General features: G+C 40.3%; 1 protein-coding gene and 1 long non-coding RNA gene across 2 annotated transcripts in view; both read right to left on the bottom strand.

Annotated features, from left to right (window-relative positions):
* Positions 1-8850, bottom strand: part of LOC124855272 (gephyrin-like) — a 31253-nt gene extending 22403 nt beyond the window's left edge. Inside the window, exons 1-4 of the mRNA XM_047344996.1 lie at positions 8590-8850; positions 4077-4155; positions 3944-4001; positions 2044-2136 (exon numbers count right to left, since the gene is read on the bottom strand). Coding sequence (XP_047200952.1) covers positions 2044-2136; positions 3944-4001; positions 4077-4155; positions 8590-8653 — 294 coding nt within the window. The 5' untranslated portion in view covers positions 8654-8850. The remainder of the gene's footprint in view (positions 1-2043; positions 2137-3943; positions 4002-4076; positions 4156-8589) is intronic.
* On the bottom strand, positions 7318-8582 carry LOC124855274. Its single transcript, XR_007035046.1, has 2 exons — positions 8429-8582; positions 7318-8311 (listed from the first exon to the last, which is right to left on the bottom strand). It is a non-coding gene; the product is annotated as an uncharacterized LOC124855274 (long non-coding RNA).
* Positions 8851-15838: the final 6988 nt, after the last annotated feature.

Below are 15838 nucleotides of genomic sequence, written 5' to 3' on the forward strand. Positions count from 1 at the left end.
ACAGGTCCTTCTAAAAATATTAGCATATTGTGATAAAGTTCATTATTTTCCATAATGTCATGATGAAAATTTAACATTCATATATTTTAGATTCATTGCACACTAACTGAAATATTTCAGGTCTTTTATTGTCTTAATACGGATGATTTTGGCATACAGCTCATGAAAACCCAAAATTCCTATCTCACAAAATTAGCATATCATTAAAAGGGTCTCTAAACGAGCTATGAACCTAATCATCTGAATCAACGAGTTAACTCTAAACATCTGCAAAAGATTCCTGAGGCCTTTAAAACTCCCAGCCTGGTTCATCACTCAAAACCCCAATCATGGGTAAGACTGCCGACCTGACTGCTGTCCAGAAGGCCACTATTGACACCCTCAAGCAAGAGGGTAAGACACAGAAAGAAATTTCTGAACGAATAGGCTGTTCCCAGAGTGCTGTATCAAGGCACCTCAGTGGGAAGTCTGTGGGAAGGAAAAAGTGTGGCAGAAAACGCTGCACAACGAGAAGAGGTGACCGGACCCTGAGGAAGATTGTGGAGAAGGGCCGATTCCAGACCTTGGGGGACCAGCGGAAGCAGTGGACTGAGTCTGGAGTAGAAACATCCAGAGCCACCGTGCACAGGCGTGTGCAGGAAATGGGCTACAGGTGCCGCATTCCCCAGGTCAAGCCACTTTTGAACCAGAAACAGCGGTAGAAGCGCCTGACCTGGGCTACAGAGAAGCAGCACTGGACTGTTGCTCAGTGGTCCAAAGTACTTTTTTCGGATGAAAGCAAATTCTGCATGTCATTCAGAAATCAAGGTGCCAGAATCTGGAGGAAGACTGGGGAGAAGGAAATGCCAAAATGCCAGAAGTCCAGTGTCAAGTACCCACAGTCAGTGATGGTCTGGGGTGCCGTGTCAGCTGCTGGTGTTGGTCCACTGTGTTTTATCAAGGGCAGGGTCAATGCAGCTAGCTATCAGGAGATTTTGGAGCACTGCATGCTTCCATCTGCTGAAAAGCTTTATGGAGATGAAGATTTCATTTTTCAGCACGACCTGGCACCTGCTCACAGTGCCAAAACCACTGGTAAATGGTTTACTGACCATGGTATCACTGTGCTCAATTGGCCTGCCAACTCTCCTGACCTGAACCCCATAGAGAATCTGTGGGATATTGTGAAGAGAACGTTGAGAGACTCAAGACCCAACACTCTGGATGAGCTAAAGGCCGCTATCGAAGCATCCTGGGCCTCCATAAGACCTCAGCAGTGCCACAGGCTGATTGCCTCCATGCCACGCCGCATTGAAGCAGTCATTTCTGCAAAAGGATTCCCGACCAAGTATTGAGTGCATAACTGTACATGATTATTTGAAGGTTGACATTTTTTGTATTAAAAACACTTTTCTTTTATTGGTCGGATGAAATATGCTAATTTTGTGAGATAGGAATTTTGGGTTTTCATGAGCTGTATGCCACAATCATCCGTATTAAGACAATAAAAGACCTGAAATATTTCAGTTAGTGTGCAATGAATCTAAAATATATGAATGTTAAATTTTCATCATGACATTATGGAAAATAATGAACTTTATCACAATATGCTAATATTTTGAGAAGGACCTGTATATCCATACACAGATTAGTAGGAAAACAACCAGTCAACCCACAGAGTTACTGTCGCCACAGCTCCCAACTACAGTCATCTACAGCTATCCGTTTCCAGGAAGTCATAAATGTATTCAAACATCTTGACCTTCTTCTCAGGAACATTTAGTCATTCTGACGGTTTGAAGAAATACGTTTCTGGTCCAGTCAGAGAAGATCAGACTCAAAGATTAATTGAACCTGAATCTATTCAGACTTCAGATTGGTCATATAAAACAACACAGCTTTTCCTACATTCTACCAGGATCCTGATTACTATGATTACATTCGGTTGGGTTTACAGGCTACATTAAAGTAGCCTGTAAACACATTAGAATAACCTTCCTGGAATTGGAAAAGATCAAAGTGTGTTTCTGAAGTTGTGCACAAAGTGTCAGCCTCTACTGGTACCTCTGGTGTAACATCTCGTGGTGCGAAACCAGTTCCTCCAGTGGTCAGAATGAGATTCAGCTCATGTTCATCACACCACTCCAAAAGAGTTTCCTTCATGCATGTAAACACAAGAACCAAGTCAGGAACTACATTGTCCATCTTCTACAATTCCAAAACCCAACATCGGAAATAGGAAAACTCTTGTATCCTCAAAGTAGAACCCTTCTGTACAGTACAGGTCCTTCTCAAAATATTAGCATATTGTGATAAAGTTCATTATTTTCCATAATGTCATGATGAAAATTTAACATTCTTATATTTTAGATTCATTGCACACTAACTGAAATATTTCAGGTCTTTTATTGTCTTAATATGGATGATTTTGGCATACAGCTCATGAAAACCCAAAATTCCTATCTCACAAAATTAGCATATTTCATCCGACCAATAAAAGAAAAGTGTTTTTAATACAAAAAACGTCAACCTTCAAATAATCATGTACAGTTATGCACTCAATACTTGGTCGGGAATCCTTTTGCAGAAATGACTGCTTCAATGCGGCGTGGCATGGAGGCAATCAGCCTGTGGTACTGCTGAGGTCTTATGGAGGCCCAGGATGCTTCGATAGCGGCCTTTAGCTCATCCAGAGTGTTGGGTCTTGAGTCTCTCAACGTTCTCTTCACAATATCCCACAGATTCTCTATGGGGTTCAGGTCAGGAGAGTTGGCAGGCCAATTGAGCACAGTGATACCATGGTCAGTAAACCATTTACCAGTGGTTTTGGCACTGTGAGCAGGTGCCAGGTCGTGCTGAAAAATGAAATCTTCATCTCCATAAAGCTTTTCAGCAGATGGAAGCATGAAGTGCTCCAAAATCTCCTGATAGCTAGCTGCATTGACCCTGCCCTTGATAAAACACAGTGGACCAACACCAGCAGCTGACACGACACCCCAGACCATCACTGACTGTGGGTACTTGACACTGGACTTCTGGCATTTTGGCATTTCCTTCTCCCCAGTCTTCCTCCAGACTCTGGCACCTTGATTTCTGAATGACATGCAGAATTTGCTTTCATCCAAAAAAAGTACTTTGGACCACTGAGCAACAGTCCAGTGCTGCTTCTCTGTAGCCCAGGTCTGGGGAATGCGGCACCTGTAGCCCATTTCCTGCACACGCCTGTGCACGGTGGCTCTGGATGTTTCTACTCCAGACTCAGTCCACTGCTTCCGCTGGTCCCCCAAGGTCTGGAATCGGCCCTTCTCCACAATCTTCCTCAGGGTCCGGTCACCTCTTCTCGTTGTGCAGCGTTTTCTGCCACACTTTTTCCTTCCCACAGACTTCCCACTGAGGTGCCTTGATACAGCACTCTGGGAACAGCCTATTCGTTCAGAAATGTCTTTCTGTGTCTTACCCTCTTGCTTGAGGGTGTCAATAGTGGCCTTCTGGACAGCAGTCAGGTCGGCAGTCTTACCCATGATTGGGGTTTTGAGTGATGAACCAGGCTGGGAGTTTTAAAGGCCTCAGGAATCTTTTGCAGGTGTTTAGAGTTAACTCGTTGATTCAGATGATTAGGTTCATAGCTCGTTTAGAGACCCTTTTAATGATATGCTAATTTTGTGAGATAGGAATTTTGGGTTTTCATGAGCTGTATGCCAAAATCATCCGTATTAAGACAATAAAAGACCTGAAATATTTCAGTTAGTGTGCAATGAATCTAAAATATATGAATGTTAAATTTTCATCATGACATTATGAAAAATAATGAACTTTATCACAATATGCTAATATTTTGAGAAGGACCTGTACAAAGCCAAACATTATAAAGAACACATAATCTTTACTTGGCGTGTCCACACTGGGATGTTGATGTTGGGCCAATAAATTGTGAGTTACTGGGAGGGATTTCGATGACACGTACCTTGATTTCGTCGATCTCATCTGGAACTATTTTGTAGGCCGCAATGACTCCTCCCAGCCTGCAGGAAGAGATGACAGTAATTGTTAGGTAAACATGAATGTCTGAAGGTTTTGGCGCTTATGTGAAGACTCACAGTGAGGGATCGTGGACCAGGTCCTTCAGGTTTACTCCACTCCTGTCTTCTGCCAAGTTCTTAAAGCAGCTGTCACTGACTGAAGAGGAAAGAAATTCAGGTTAAGAAGCAGAATAGTTGATTGACTGGATGAGTCTTGATTAGACCCATGATTCTTCAGATTTTGCTCTCAAGCAGCCCATCTTTATTGTAATCATAGAAAGTAGACTTGATCAGTAGTTGTCTTCTTGGTACTGGAACCTTGTTTTCTTCTGTTTAGCTCCTAATGATGGATCGTCTTGTCCATCAGCTAGCTTTTAAGAGTTTGCTGACAAAGATTGGGTCCTGTTTCTGCCAATTTGTCCTGCATTTCTTCTCTTCTCTGTTTTATTTTAAGTTGGATTCTATTTTCACCTTGACGTCTTCCTTGGTCTACAGGGAGGAATCCCCTTTTGTGTGGACTCAAATGTTAGAGGCAGCTGGATGGGAACAGCCAACTTCTTCAGACAGAAGGTGTTTATGAGCCTTTCCAGGTTTTCAGCTCAGTTGTCTTGTTGGATCCAGGTTTCCACCACATTTTGATGTCAAATTTCAAGATTTTCCAGACCAACAAAATGTTCCAAACTATGTTGAAACTATAAATATAAAAAGGAAATGATGAATGGACAGAAAGAACATTTGTACAATAGGACAGAGAATTAAATCTTAAAATCCAAATATTTCTCATAATTTGTTATTTCATATTTACCCGGACCTGAAAAAGCTTCCAGGTCCTAAACATTTCTAGAGTTTTGTAGGAACCCTGGAGGACAAAGTTTCCTGTCAATAAGGCAGCTGCAGATTACATTAGTCCAATTAGACTAGTGCAGGTATTTGTTTCACATGTGTGAATTACAAGCAGATTCCATCATATTTCTCCTTTCCTGATCAGGAACAGAAAATCATCATTAATTTAAACAAAGTCAGTTTGAAATCGACGTTTTAGCTGTTCTGAGTCATATCAGGACTGATTTTATACCACAAAGTAAAACTGAACATCCTCCAAAAACAATAAATCTGTATTCCTGTCAGATGTTGCTGGAATGGCAGGAGATTTTCAGGGACCAAACTGAAAATTAGTGATGCACCAAACAATTGGGTTCTGATGCATCCAGATGCCCTTTGATTGGTTTTGATCAGTGTTCGGCAGGTCACAATCTGATTTTTATCACTATGCATTAAATCCATCTAAACGGTTCGGGTGCCTTAGAACTTGTTTTGTTGAGCACCAATGCGCGTTTCCACCAGTTTAGGGAACCAAGCATGACTCATCACCAGTGGGCATTGCACAGCGGGCAGGGGGATGGTGTGGGTGGGCGTGTTGGCAACACAGCGGAGCTTGCTCAGATGCGTGCAGTGTTCCTTTTAAGGCAAAAACAGAGCATCCAAAAACTACAGTTACTATGGGAAAGGAGACGGAGACTCTGTTTAAGAACAAAGTACAATGTTTTATTTTCACTCAGCATCCGTGTGTGTAAATGAAATCAGTAGCAATACAATGGATATTTAGTGCGTTTTTGTAAACATATAAATAATGTTTACACGGTATGTTCTTGGTCTTTACCGCCGTACTTGTTGCTTCTATTGTCTGCAGCTACGACTCGCCCATGGTCATGTTACGGTTCACGTAGAAGAACCAAGTATTCTGCGCTTCCCGAGTTGAACCAGAGTTTGCTCTCACCGGTTCAAAATCACATTCAAAAACCAGAACGGGCTCTGAAACATGTTGGAGGAAAAGGGGTACCCGGTGAACCTCATTTTGGTCCAGTTCCTTCAGCCACACCCAAGTTGGAATCAAGAAATCACTTAAACAGAACCAATTTGACAGCATGAAGTAGGCCAAAACACCTCAAATGGCAACTCACCAGGTTCTAAAGAAATTCAAGAACAGATGAGAAACAAAGTCACTGACCCATATCCGACTACAAAGGGTTAATAAGCCATTTCTAAGGCTCCGGGTCTCCAGGGAACGTCAGTGAGAACCATTATCCACAAATGGAGAAAACATGGAACAGTGGAGGGCCTTCCAAGTAGAGGCCAGTCTACCAAAATAACTACAGGAGAACACAATTAACTCATCCAGGAAGGTCACAGAAGAACCCAAAACAACATCTAAAACTCTGTACCCCTCAGAGCCTCAGTTAAGGTCAGACGTCACGATTCAACAATAACAAAGAGACAGAAACGGCCTCCACTTGAGTTCCAAGGCCAAAACCACTGCTGACCCAAAAGAACACAAAACCCATCTCACTTTCACCAAAAACATCATGATGATCCCAAGAGTTTTAGAAAAAATTCTGTGGACTGACAAGACAAAAGTGGACCTTTTTGGAAGGTGTTGGTCCCATTACACCTGGCGTAAAGCAAACACTGCATTGCAGAACATTGTACCTGCAGTCAAGCACGGTGGTGGTAGTGTGATGGTGTAAGGCTACTCTGCTGCTTCAGGACCTGGACAACTTACTGTAACTCATATAACCATGAATTCTGCTCTGTAGCAGATGATCTTGAAGGAGAATGTCCGACCATCAGTTTGTGACCTCAAGCTCATTTGGATACTGCAGCAGAACAACGATGTAACGCTCAGCAGCAAGACCACCTTTGAAGGGCCCAAAGAACACAAAATGAGGAGTGGCCAATCAAAATCTGGACTTAAATCCAATTGAGATGCTGTGAGATGACCTTCAACAGGCCTTTTGCGCCGGAATACCTTCCAACGTGTCTGAATTAAATCAATTCTGCACAGCAGAATGGGTCCAAATTCCTCCAGTGACGTAAAAGACTCACAACCAGTTATTAGGTTTAGGGGGTGCATACTTTTTCACACAGGGTCAGGTTGGTATAGATCAATTCATTTCAGTAATAAATGAAATAATCATTACAGAAATTGCGTGTTGTGTTTACTCGGGTTATCTTAGTTTGACGATGTGAACGGTTAAGTGGGACAAAAGGGGGTAAATACTTTGTCACTGTGTTGTATGGTTTTTGGTATTGGCACAAGAGACCTCAAAGCAAACCAGAAATCAGCATCAGCCAGGAAAAACCTGATCAGTTCCTCTGTCCTGAGACTGACAGAAAAAGCTGCCAACGTCCAAAACAAATCAAACTGTGAAACCTTCTGAAAGCAGGAGAACCGATGGTCCAGAACACTAACAGATTACAGGAAAGTCTGAGTCACAGGAAGGAAAATATAAATACATGAGGGCTGGATAAAGACCCATAATGACTGTAAGTGAAGCAATTTTAGATTTATTTTTATAAAAGGGGACAATGCATATTAATCAACATGAATCACGTAAAAATGCCAGATTTAGCCAAAGAGGCTGTCTTTCATATGTAGTCCCCTAGCAGATTGATAGAAGGGATTAAAAAATTATAATTAACATCATAACATACATACATGACCTATGATTTATGACAGATTTTAATGTATGGCTAAAAGTAGTGTAATTTACAGAAAACAATTGTTATAAAAATTAAAACAAGTCCCATTCATAAAATATTTAAAATATAAAACAGTTAATTTAAAATTGATTAAAAACATGACTGCAATTTTGGTTTTCTATTAAGCATTGCTTAGTGATGTAATATTTCTTAGTATATTTGAATGGTAACTGAGCTTCAATATGAAGGATTTTCATCCACATGAAGCCTGCAGCTGCAGAGCATGCTGACATCAGGTTCAGGACTCTGGTTAACATCTGGATCTAAAGGTCTTCCTCACATGAGGACCATGTGACAGCATCTGCTGGCCCTCCTTAGCAAAGGACCAGCGGTGTTACAAGTGACCATACTGGTCCCAGTTCTCCCAGCGTTCCTCTCAATGAGCTGGAGGGACTGAGCCTCGGCGCAGCGTCCTGCCCTCAGATTTTTTAATAAGCTGAGTCGTGATTAATGATACTGGGGGCACATTTCCGCTTTGAACGGGTCCAGATACTGCTGATGATCCAGGATGTGTGCGTTAAAAGAGCCGCGGCGGCGGACAGAACCGCCACATCTGCAAAGGGACATGAATAATGCAACTCATGTAGGATCAGTAGCGCTACAACGCAAGGAAACATGATGTTCAACCCGAATCAAGCTGGAAACCTCCAGCACATCAGATGTTTTCAAAATAAAAGCATGACGTTGATTACTAACGGCTTAAGCCCACAGGAAAAGGCAGTCACGTTTTATTTTGAAAGTCTAAACCGGGGCTTCTTCTCACGTCCGTCTGCCTGAATAAAACATCCAAAAACACACATTTCATCAAGCACAAATATCATATAATAACTGGTCTTTGCATGCAGATATAAACCCAATCACAGACGATTTGCTCACAGAACCGAACCCACATCTGTCTGAACCGTAAGAGAATCTCAGTCCGAAGCCACCGGTTAGCTCGCTGCTAGCTGAGCCGCTCTGCAGAGCACACAGCCCGGATCGTGACAGCGACGATAAAACGGCTCCGACGTGCAGCAATCAGGGGCGCTTTGGGTCGGAACAGCGAGCTTACCCGTCAGGATGCCCACACGGGTCTGATGGTCGTGGTTAGTGAGCACCATTCCGTCCGCCGCCATGTTTCCAACCTCTGTCTGCACCGTGACGGCTCATACGTAGAGGCAGGGGGAGGAGGTGGTGCTGCTGCACCTCTGGAGGACGACCCCGCTCCCTGCATGCATGCATGCACCAGTGTCCTTTAGTGGGGACGCCCTCCAGCTGAGACGACTTCACCTCCCAGTGTAGAAATTATGGAGCCCCTGAACTGCCATTCGTGATTGAAGTTGATACTGCACAGAATAACTTGGGCTTTCAGGTTTTCATCCAACTAAAACTCATTAGCTGTATGATATGGAGTTCATAAAGTGCCAGCAGGTAAAATGGAAACAGATCATGAAATTTGTTCTGCCAGTTCAATAAACATTAAATTGTTTAGTCGTTCTAAGAAGTCATGAAATATACTGGAAGTTTAGAATATTAAGTCCAAATGATCTCAGTGTTGTGTTTCTGAGTGATGGCAGGATGGAGCAGAAGATGGAGCAGAAGATGGAGCAGAAGATGGAGCAGAAGATGGAGCAGAAGATGGAGCAGAAGATGGAGAAACACAACAGGTCTTAATCTGCAAGAATGAGTGAGTTTTCCAGCCTGTGGTGGTGAAGAACACCTGAACCAAAGGGTGAATCCCAGCATTTCTTACTATACAATACAACTTTATTTATAAAGCACTTTAAAAACAACACTGTTGACCAGGTGCTGTACACTGATAAAACTAATAAAATAAATGTATGCTTAGCAGATCTAGCATAAATACAATAATTCAAGAATCACAGAATAAAACATAAAGACAATATAAAACAAACAAATAAAAATAGTTAAATTAAAAAATAAAAGAGTAAAAGAATGAGAGCCAACATCTCAAACTGAGTTAAAAGCCAAGGGGAAAAATGTTCTTGCTCCATCTACATTCATACCTTCATCTAAGCTGATGAGATATAGATCATAATAAAGACAATGGAATCATGGCTGCAACTGCTGAAATGACACCTATGGTAGGATGCTTTTTATAATCTTTTTATCTTTTTATAATCTTCAGCTCATTCAATCACTCCAGACATGCTGGCCCAGAAACTCTGCAATGATCTGTATCACTCCACTTCTGGATTAGTGACTTCCTCACCAACAGGCCCCAGATGGTGAGGATGGGGAAAAATCAGATCTGCCCCACTGATCCTCGGTACTGGTACGCCACAGGGCTGTGTTCTCAGCCCTGCTTTCTTCACTCTCTTCACACATGACTGCACTGCCCTCCACAACACAAACATGATTGTGTACTTTGCGAATGACGCCACTGTCGTGGGCCTCCTATCTACCAACGATGATAATCATTACAGAGAAGAGGTCCACAATCTGACCCAGTGGTAGAGACTAAATGGAAATCCTTCAATCAAACGAAGTGTGAAAAGTTTGACAGGTAGGCGGGACTTCCGGTGGCAGGACATCCTAGGGCGGGACTTCCGGTGGCGTAACCGGATATTGTCATTAACCGGATGTTGTCATCACAAGGCGACGAATCTAGAACCAACCAATCAAAACACAGGGATGTGTTTAAGGCTGTTATTATTTAATTGTATTATTTTACTGTATTATGTAATTGTATGTTTTTAGATGTTTTTTACATCTAAAAAAAAAGAGAAAACATGCAGTTTCTTTAAAGGTACCACTTAATGCAGGCATGGTTTCTGCTAAACAGGATTTCAAATTCATTTTGTTTTAACACAGGGTTATTTAGATATTATTTATAAAAGCAGGAAGATAAAAAAAAATAGATACTTACCGTTTCTTCCTCTGCTCAAATGCTTGAGTAATCGGGTCCATACCAGCAGTTTGTAGAGATAAACTGAAAATAAAAATAAAAAGTTAAAAAGTCCTCAGACATCCGCAGCTGTTTCTTGTGTATTGTCTCAGACAAAGTCTTCACACCGACTGTAGTCAAAGTAATTAAGAGGACCGTGCTCCTTCCTGGCCCAAAGTGTCGAGCATTGTCTCTGACAATTCACATCCACTGGTTATTGAATAGGTGATCAGACCTCAGACACATCACTGTTTATTGAATTAACGCGTCTGCGGCTTTGCTGAGGTGTCTCGGGGGGGTGTGGCCAAGGGGCGTAACTATGCGCGCTGCTCAGATTTCATCATTAGAAACAGAGAAGGTAGCGTAGTCAGTCATTCTGGTCCTATCAAGAGATACAACGCAATCTTTACTGGGAGATCAGCTTCAAATCTGGTAGCTAAAAGTTTATTTTTAACTAATTACACTGAAATATTGTTAGAACACTTGTAAAGAGAAACAAAAAATGTTGGAACATATTTCAGGAAACAAAGAAGGTGGCGAAGTCAGTCATTATGCTTCTATTGAGAAACACAACGCAATCTTCAGTAGTAAGTATTCTGTAATAATTTCTTAAGTGCTTGTGAATGCTCGTTGGATAATAATAATGTTTAACTTATATTCTTCAGAACCCACGGATGACGAGCTGGATGGTATCGTTTTTACACAGTCCAGCTATGGTAATTATTAACTGCAACAACATCTGGTTTAGTCAACTGGTGAATGCTATTTTGAGATTTAAAAAATAAATGAAATAAATTCTACTTACAGATGTAACAAAAGGCGTATTCCTGAACATTGGAGAGGTCAGCGTTTGTAATCGTCTGCCTCTGAAAAAAATCAAAATTGAGACAGAAACCTGTCTTTAAAAAAGACAATCCGATCCCAGCTAAACTTACCCATGAAGGAGAGGGTGAAGCCATTCATGCGCCACAGTCCCCTGATCGTGCGCCGTAAAAATTAACAGCTCCGGAAGAGGAGAGTAAGTAAAGAAATATATATTTTTCTATGCATGTGTTTTTTACGGCTGTATGCGATATTGCAGACTTGTTTTAACACCTGAATAAATATTTTACAGATATATTGAATGATTTAATCCAGAACCCAAGCCTTGATAACTTTCAGCAGAACTGTACCAGTTCAGTGCAGGAAGAGTTGAAACCGCCCGGAACCGTTCAAATACCCCGTGTACGGAGTAAGTTATAGTTATATTCAAATTCTGTTCCATCCAAATCTTCACAGAAACTAGAAAGACCTGGATTGTAAGGTAACTTTATTTTGTTTCACAGAATATCTTACATTGAGGAAAAGACGGCGACTCTGTGCTCTTTATACCAGGGCAAGGCTTGTTAAAGGTTTATTGAATGGTAAGTTTAATTCTTCTTATACTCATTTAACTACTGAATTAATTTGCATATTTCATTAATTTAATTTTTTCTTTATCTTTCCAGAGGCAACGTTGGTGGTGGAGCAGATTTCATCGAGACCTGGACAGCAACAGCGCAGACAGAGAGTTTCTCTATCCTTACGTGACCGTTGTAATAAAGCATCAAGTTTAACGCTTCTGGCTGCATGTCAGACATTGTTACTGAAACATTGCGCTGATATCAAGGTAATTTAAACTGATCCCTGGGTCTTCTTCTTCTTCTGATACTCATGTTAATATGGATAGCCAGATCACACAAAATCTGCACGGTGACTTTTTACGCTCATTAGAACAGGCTGTTGAAGATTTAAATAGAACACCATCTTCATCCAGCCTTCAGCAAAATGAATCAGCTGACTTACAAATTCCTTCAACGTCAGACGCCGCTGATCATACTGGGTAGCATGGCGGTAATTTCAATCCAGAGGTGGCAGTCAACCCTGATCAGATTGAGGGAGATCCTCCTGCGACTGTTGAACGTGAACGTTTTAATAACATTGAAATAAGGAGACCTTTTACCATCCCACCTCCCTGCCCTGGTCATGTTCCTGATCTTGCTACAATCTATATAAACATCATGCATATTCTCACTGAATTAGCCGATACTGCAAGATCTTTAGCCAGACGTAACGATGTTGTGCAGCTAGAATTAGTCGGGAAAAATCTGAACCGTAACGTCACGTTTACCATTAACGATGATGGCAATATGATTCTGCCTGCTTTCGAGGATTTTTTAGATGAGTTAGTACAGTCCAACGCTGAAATGCCTGCAGATTATAACCTGGAATTTGTTCTACAGGTAGTTAATGACCCTGCAGGAGGGTCCAAACGTAAGGTTAAAGGAACGTTAGACTGTGAACTGATTAATAAGAAAAAGCGTCACCTGTATATTGTAGATAATACCGGTAATCAGTTATGCTTTGCCATAAGTCTTGCACACGTCTCTGACTCTAACCTTACTGATAATCAGCCTTTAGAGCTGGAGAGGGAGTGGCAATGCAGGGCTGGTTTAGATGATCAGACAGCAGTAACTTTCAGTGACATTGGTAAATTTGAAAACATTCTAAAGAGAAAAATTGTAGTGTTTCACAGAACCGTTACAGACTCTGCAGCTCTGTGTAAATTTGAGACCAGTTTCCCTGATCGATCAAACCTTCTCTTTCTGCTGTTATTTCAAGGTCACTACTATGGGATAAAAAATCTCAAGGGTTTTATAGGATCGAGATACATCTGTGCATATTGTTACGGGAGCTATGAAAAGCCAGACACACACCATTGTGAAGGCTATTGTCCAGTGTGTCACTCATACCAGTGTATGCGTGAAATTAACGAACCTGTCGCAAGCCTGTAATCAGTTAGATGATAAACTGGTTTTTTATGATTTTGAATGCTTCATTGACGAGAACGGTGTCCACATCCCCTATCTGGTCTGTGTTAAAACGCTGAAAGGTGAGGAATGGCATGCTTATGAGAGAATTTAAGTGCACCCTTCCATCAAACATTTTGACAGGTGGGCGGGACTTCCGGTGAGGGCGGGACTTCCGGTGGGGGGCATATGGGCGCCATGTGGTTGCCATGTGGGCAGGGGGGGGGGTGTGTCCAAGGGGCGTAACAGTGGATGTTGATTGGTTGTCGTCATTAGGGGCGATACCTTAAATGAGTCAATTAAAACACAGGGGTGTATTTAAGGGTGTTACGGGGAAGGCCTTAAATGAGCCAATTAAAACACACAGGGGTGTGTTTAAGGGTGTTATTAATAATCTGTATGTTTTTTTCAGGCGTTAATACATCTAAAAAACAAAACAAAAAAAAAGACATGCATCCTTTTATATTTTTAAAGGTATAATCAACTTAATGTTGACCTATCACATGAAATCCTAATAAAGGAACTGTGTAACCTGACAGAATTGTAAGTTAATTTTTGCTTTACAGCAGGACCTATTTGTTGAATATATGAGCCAGTCTAAATCCGTTCAAAATAGAAAAGACCTAAAAAAGTAAATAAAAATAAAAAATTGTGCTTCACTACATCGATGGAACGAGAAAAACCTTCAGCTTCTGCGTCAACATACTGGAAAAGCAGCTGAAATAGGTAAGACGAATATCAGATTAACAGAAAAAAAAAAGAACATCAGTATACTGTTTCCAAGTTACAAATTGACTAGCAATGATGTGTTTGTTTTTGAATCATGAGAGACTCCATTTTAGGAAAAAAGGAATGATAATTTAAGTTACCTGTAGCTTTTCTAAAAAACATTTTTACTTTTTCATCTTAGAGTTACAGGGTTACAAGTGTTAGGGGCGATGTCAGGAAGGGGCAGTTACGTCTGTTTCTTAGATAACATATCACCTTTGAACTCAAGAAGGGTTTTGGTCTTAAAAACATAGTCTTTGCAGTTGAGATAACACTGTCATGTTCTGGTATAAATACTGTGTGTAAATGTTGGGGCTCTGTTTCATTGGTTAACCTCAGTGTCAGGGTCTTCAAATGCTGAATGTCTTTGAACCATAACACTTGTTACATTGAAAAATACCAGTACTGACAAGAAAAAATGTCGGTAAATATTTCAGGAAACCCGGAAATTGTGGCTTCTTCTTCTGATAATTCACAAAAGCACAATGACATCTTAAAACGTAAGTAAGTAAGTAAGTATCATTAAATGCATGTGAATGTTCTCAATTTTTGTTTATATATATTGTTTATATATATATATATATATTTTTTTTTTTTTTTGTTTCTTTGTCATAGAACCCACCGCTGATGACCTTGATGATTTCATCTTTACACAATCAGATTATGGTAAGTAAATGTTAAATGCAATAATATATATATATATATATATATATATATATATATTATAGTTAACCCTTGACAATGTTTCAATTTATAGATTTGATGAGAGAGGTAAACCCGAATGATCAAGTTGGAGGGTTCAGCGGCTGGAATCCATACTCCAAATTAAGAAGGCGAATTATCTCCAAACAAGAAAAACTCCCAACTACATCTGAACTTTCTTCTAACACAGAAATTACGACAGATTCTTTGAATACTCCTCCGCCAATTATCATCATTTCCCCTGAAGACACACCGGATAAGTTACCGGCACCTCCAGAAAGTAAGTCCTAAGAACTAACTGTTTTTCTTTGAGAGTGAATGTATTTTATTTATGTGTTATTAGAGACTTTTGTTTTAAACCTCAGATAAAACTGTTTACAGATTCGACTGAGAGCTCTGTGGAAGACATAGTTGTCGAGCAGGAGCAAGGTAAGGAAATAAAAATTAAATAAAAACAATATATATATATATATATATATATATGTATTTTAAGCATAGTTCAATAAAATGTCATATAAACCTGTTTACAGATACATCCAAAGATGCCACATTGAATCCGCCCACCAGAAGGTCGCTTTTCAAAGATCAAGACAGCTTTCAGCAGAACGGCACAGTTTCAGTCCAACAAGAAGTGAAATCTGCAGGTTTTACCGCAAAGAATCGGAGTAAGATTAAAAAAAAAACTTGTGTATTTTAAAAACTATTTTCGTTTTATTTATGAACGCTGTGCTGCGCAGCGTAAGATAACTTTTTATTGTCTTCTGTTTTTACAGAATATTTAACCCCGGCCAAAAGACAGCGACTCTTTGCGCTACAAACCCGAGCAACGCTAGTGAGTGGTTTAATGAACGGTACGTTTTAATTCATACATACATACTGAATTAATTTTAATTCCCTTTTTTTTTTTTTTTTCAGCTTTAATGTGATTATTTCAATATATATATATATATATATATATATATATATATATATATATATATATATATATATATATATATATATATATATATATATATATATATATTTATTATCTTTTTATTTATTTTTTGTTCATTCTCCTTACAGAGGTTACGTTGATGGTAGGACAGATTGGTCACAGAAACGGACAGCGCAGG

This window comes from Girardinichthys multiradiatus, chromosome 19 (assembly GCF_021462225.1).
Source record: "Girardinichthys multiradiatus isolate DD_20200921_A chromosome 19, DD_fGirMul_XY1, whole genome shotgun sequence".
Taxonomy (NCBI): Eukaryota; Metazoa; Chordata; class Actinopteri; order Cyprinodontiformes; family Goodeidae; genus Girardinichthys; species Girardinichthys multiradiatus.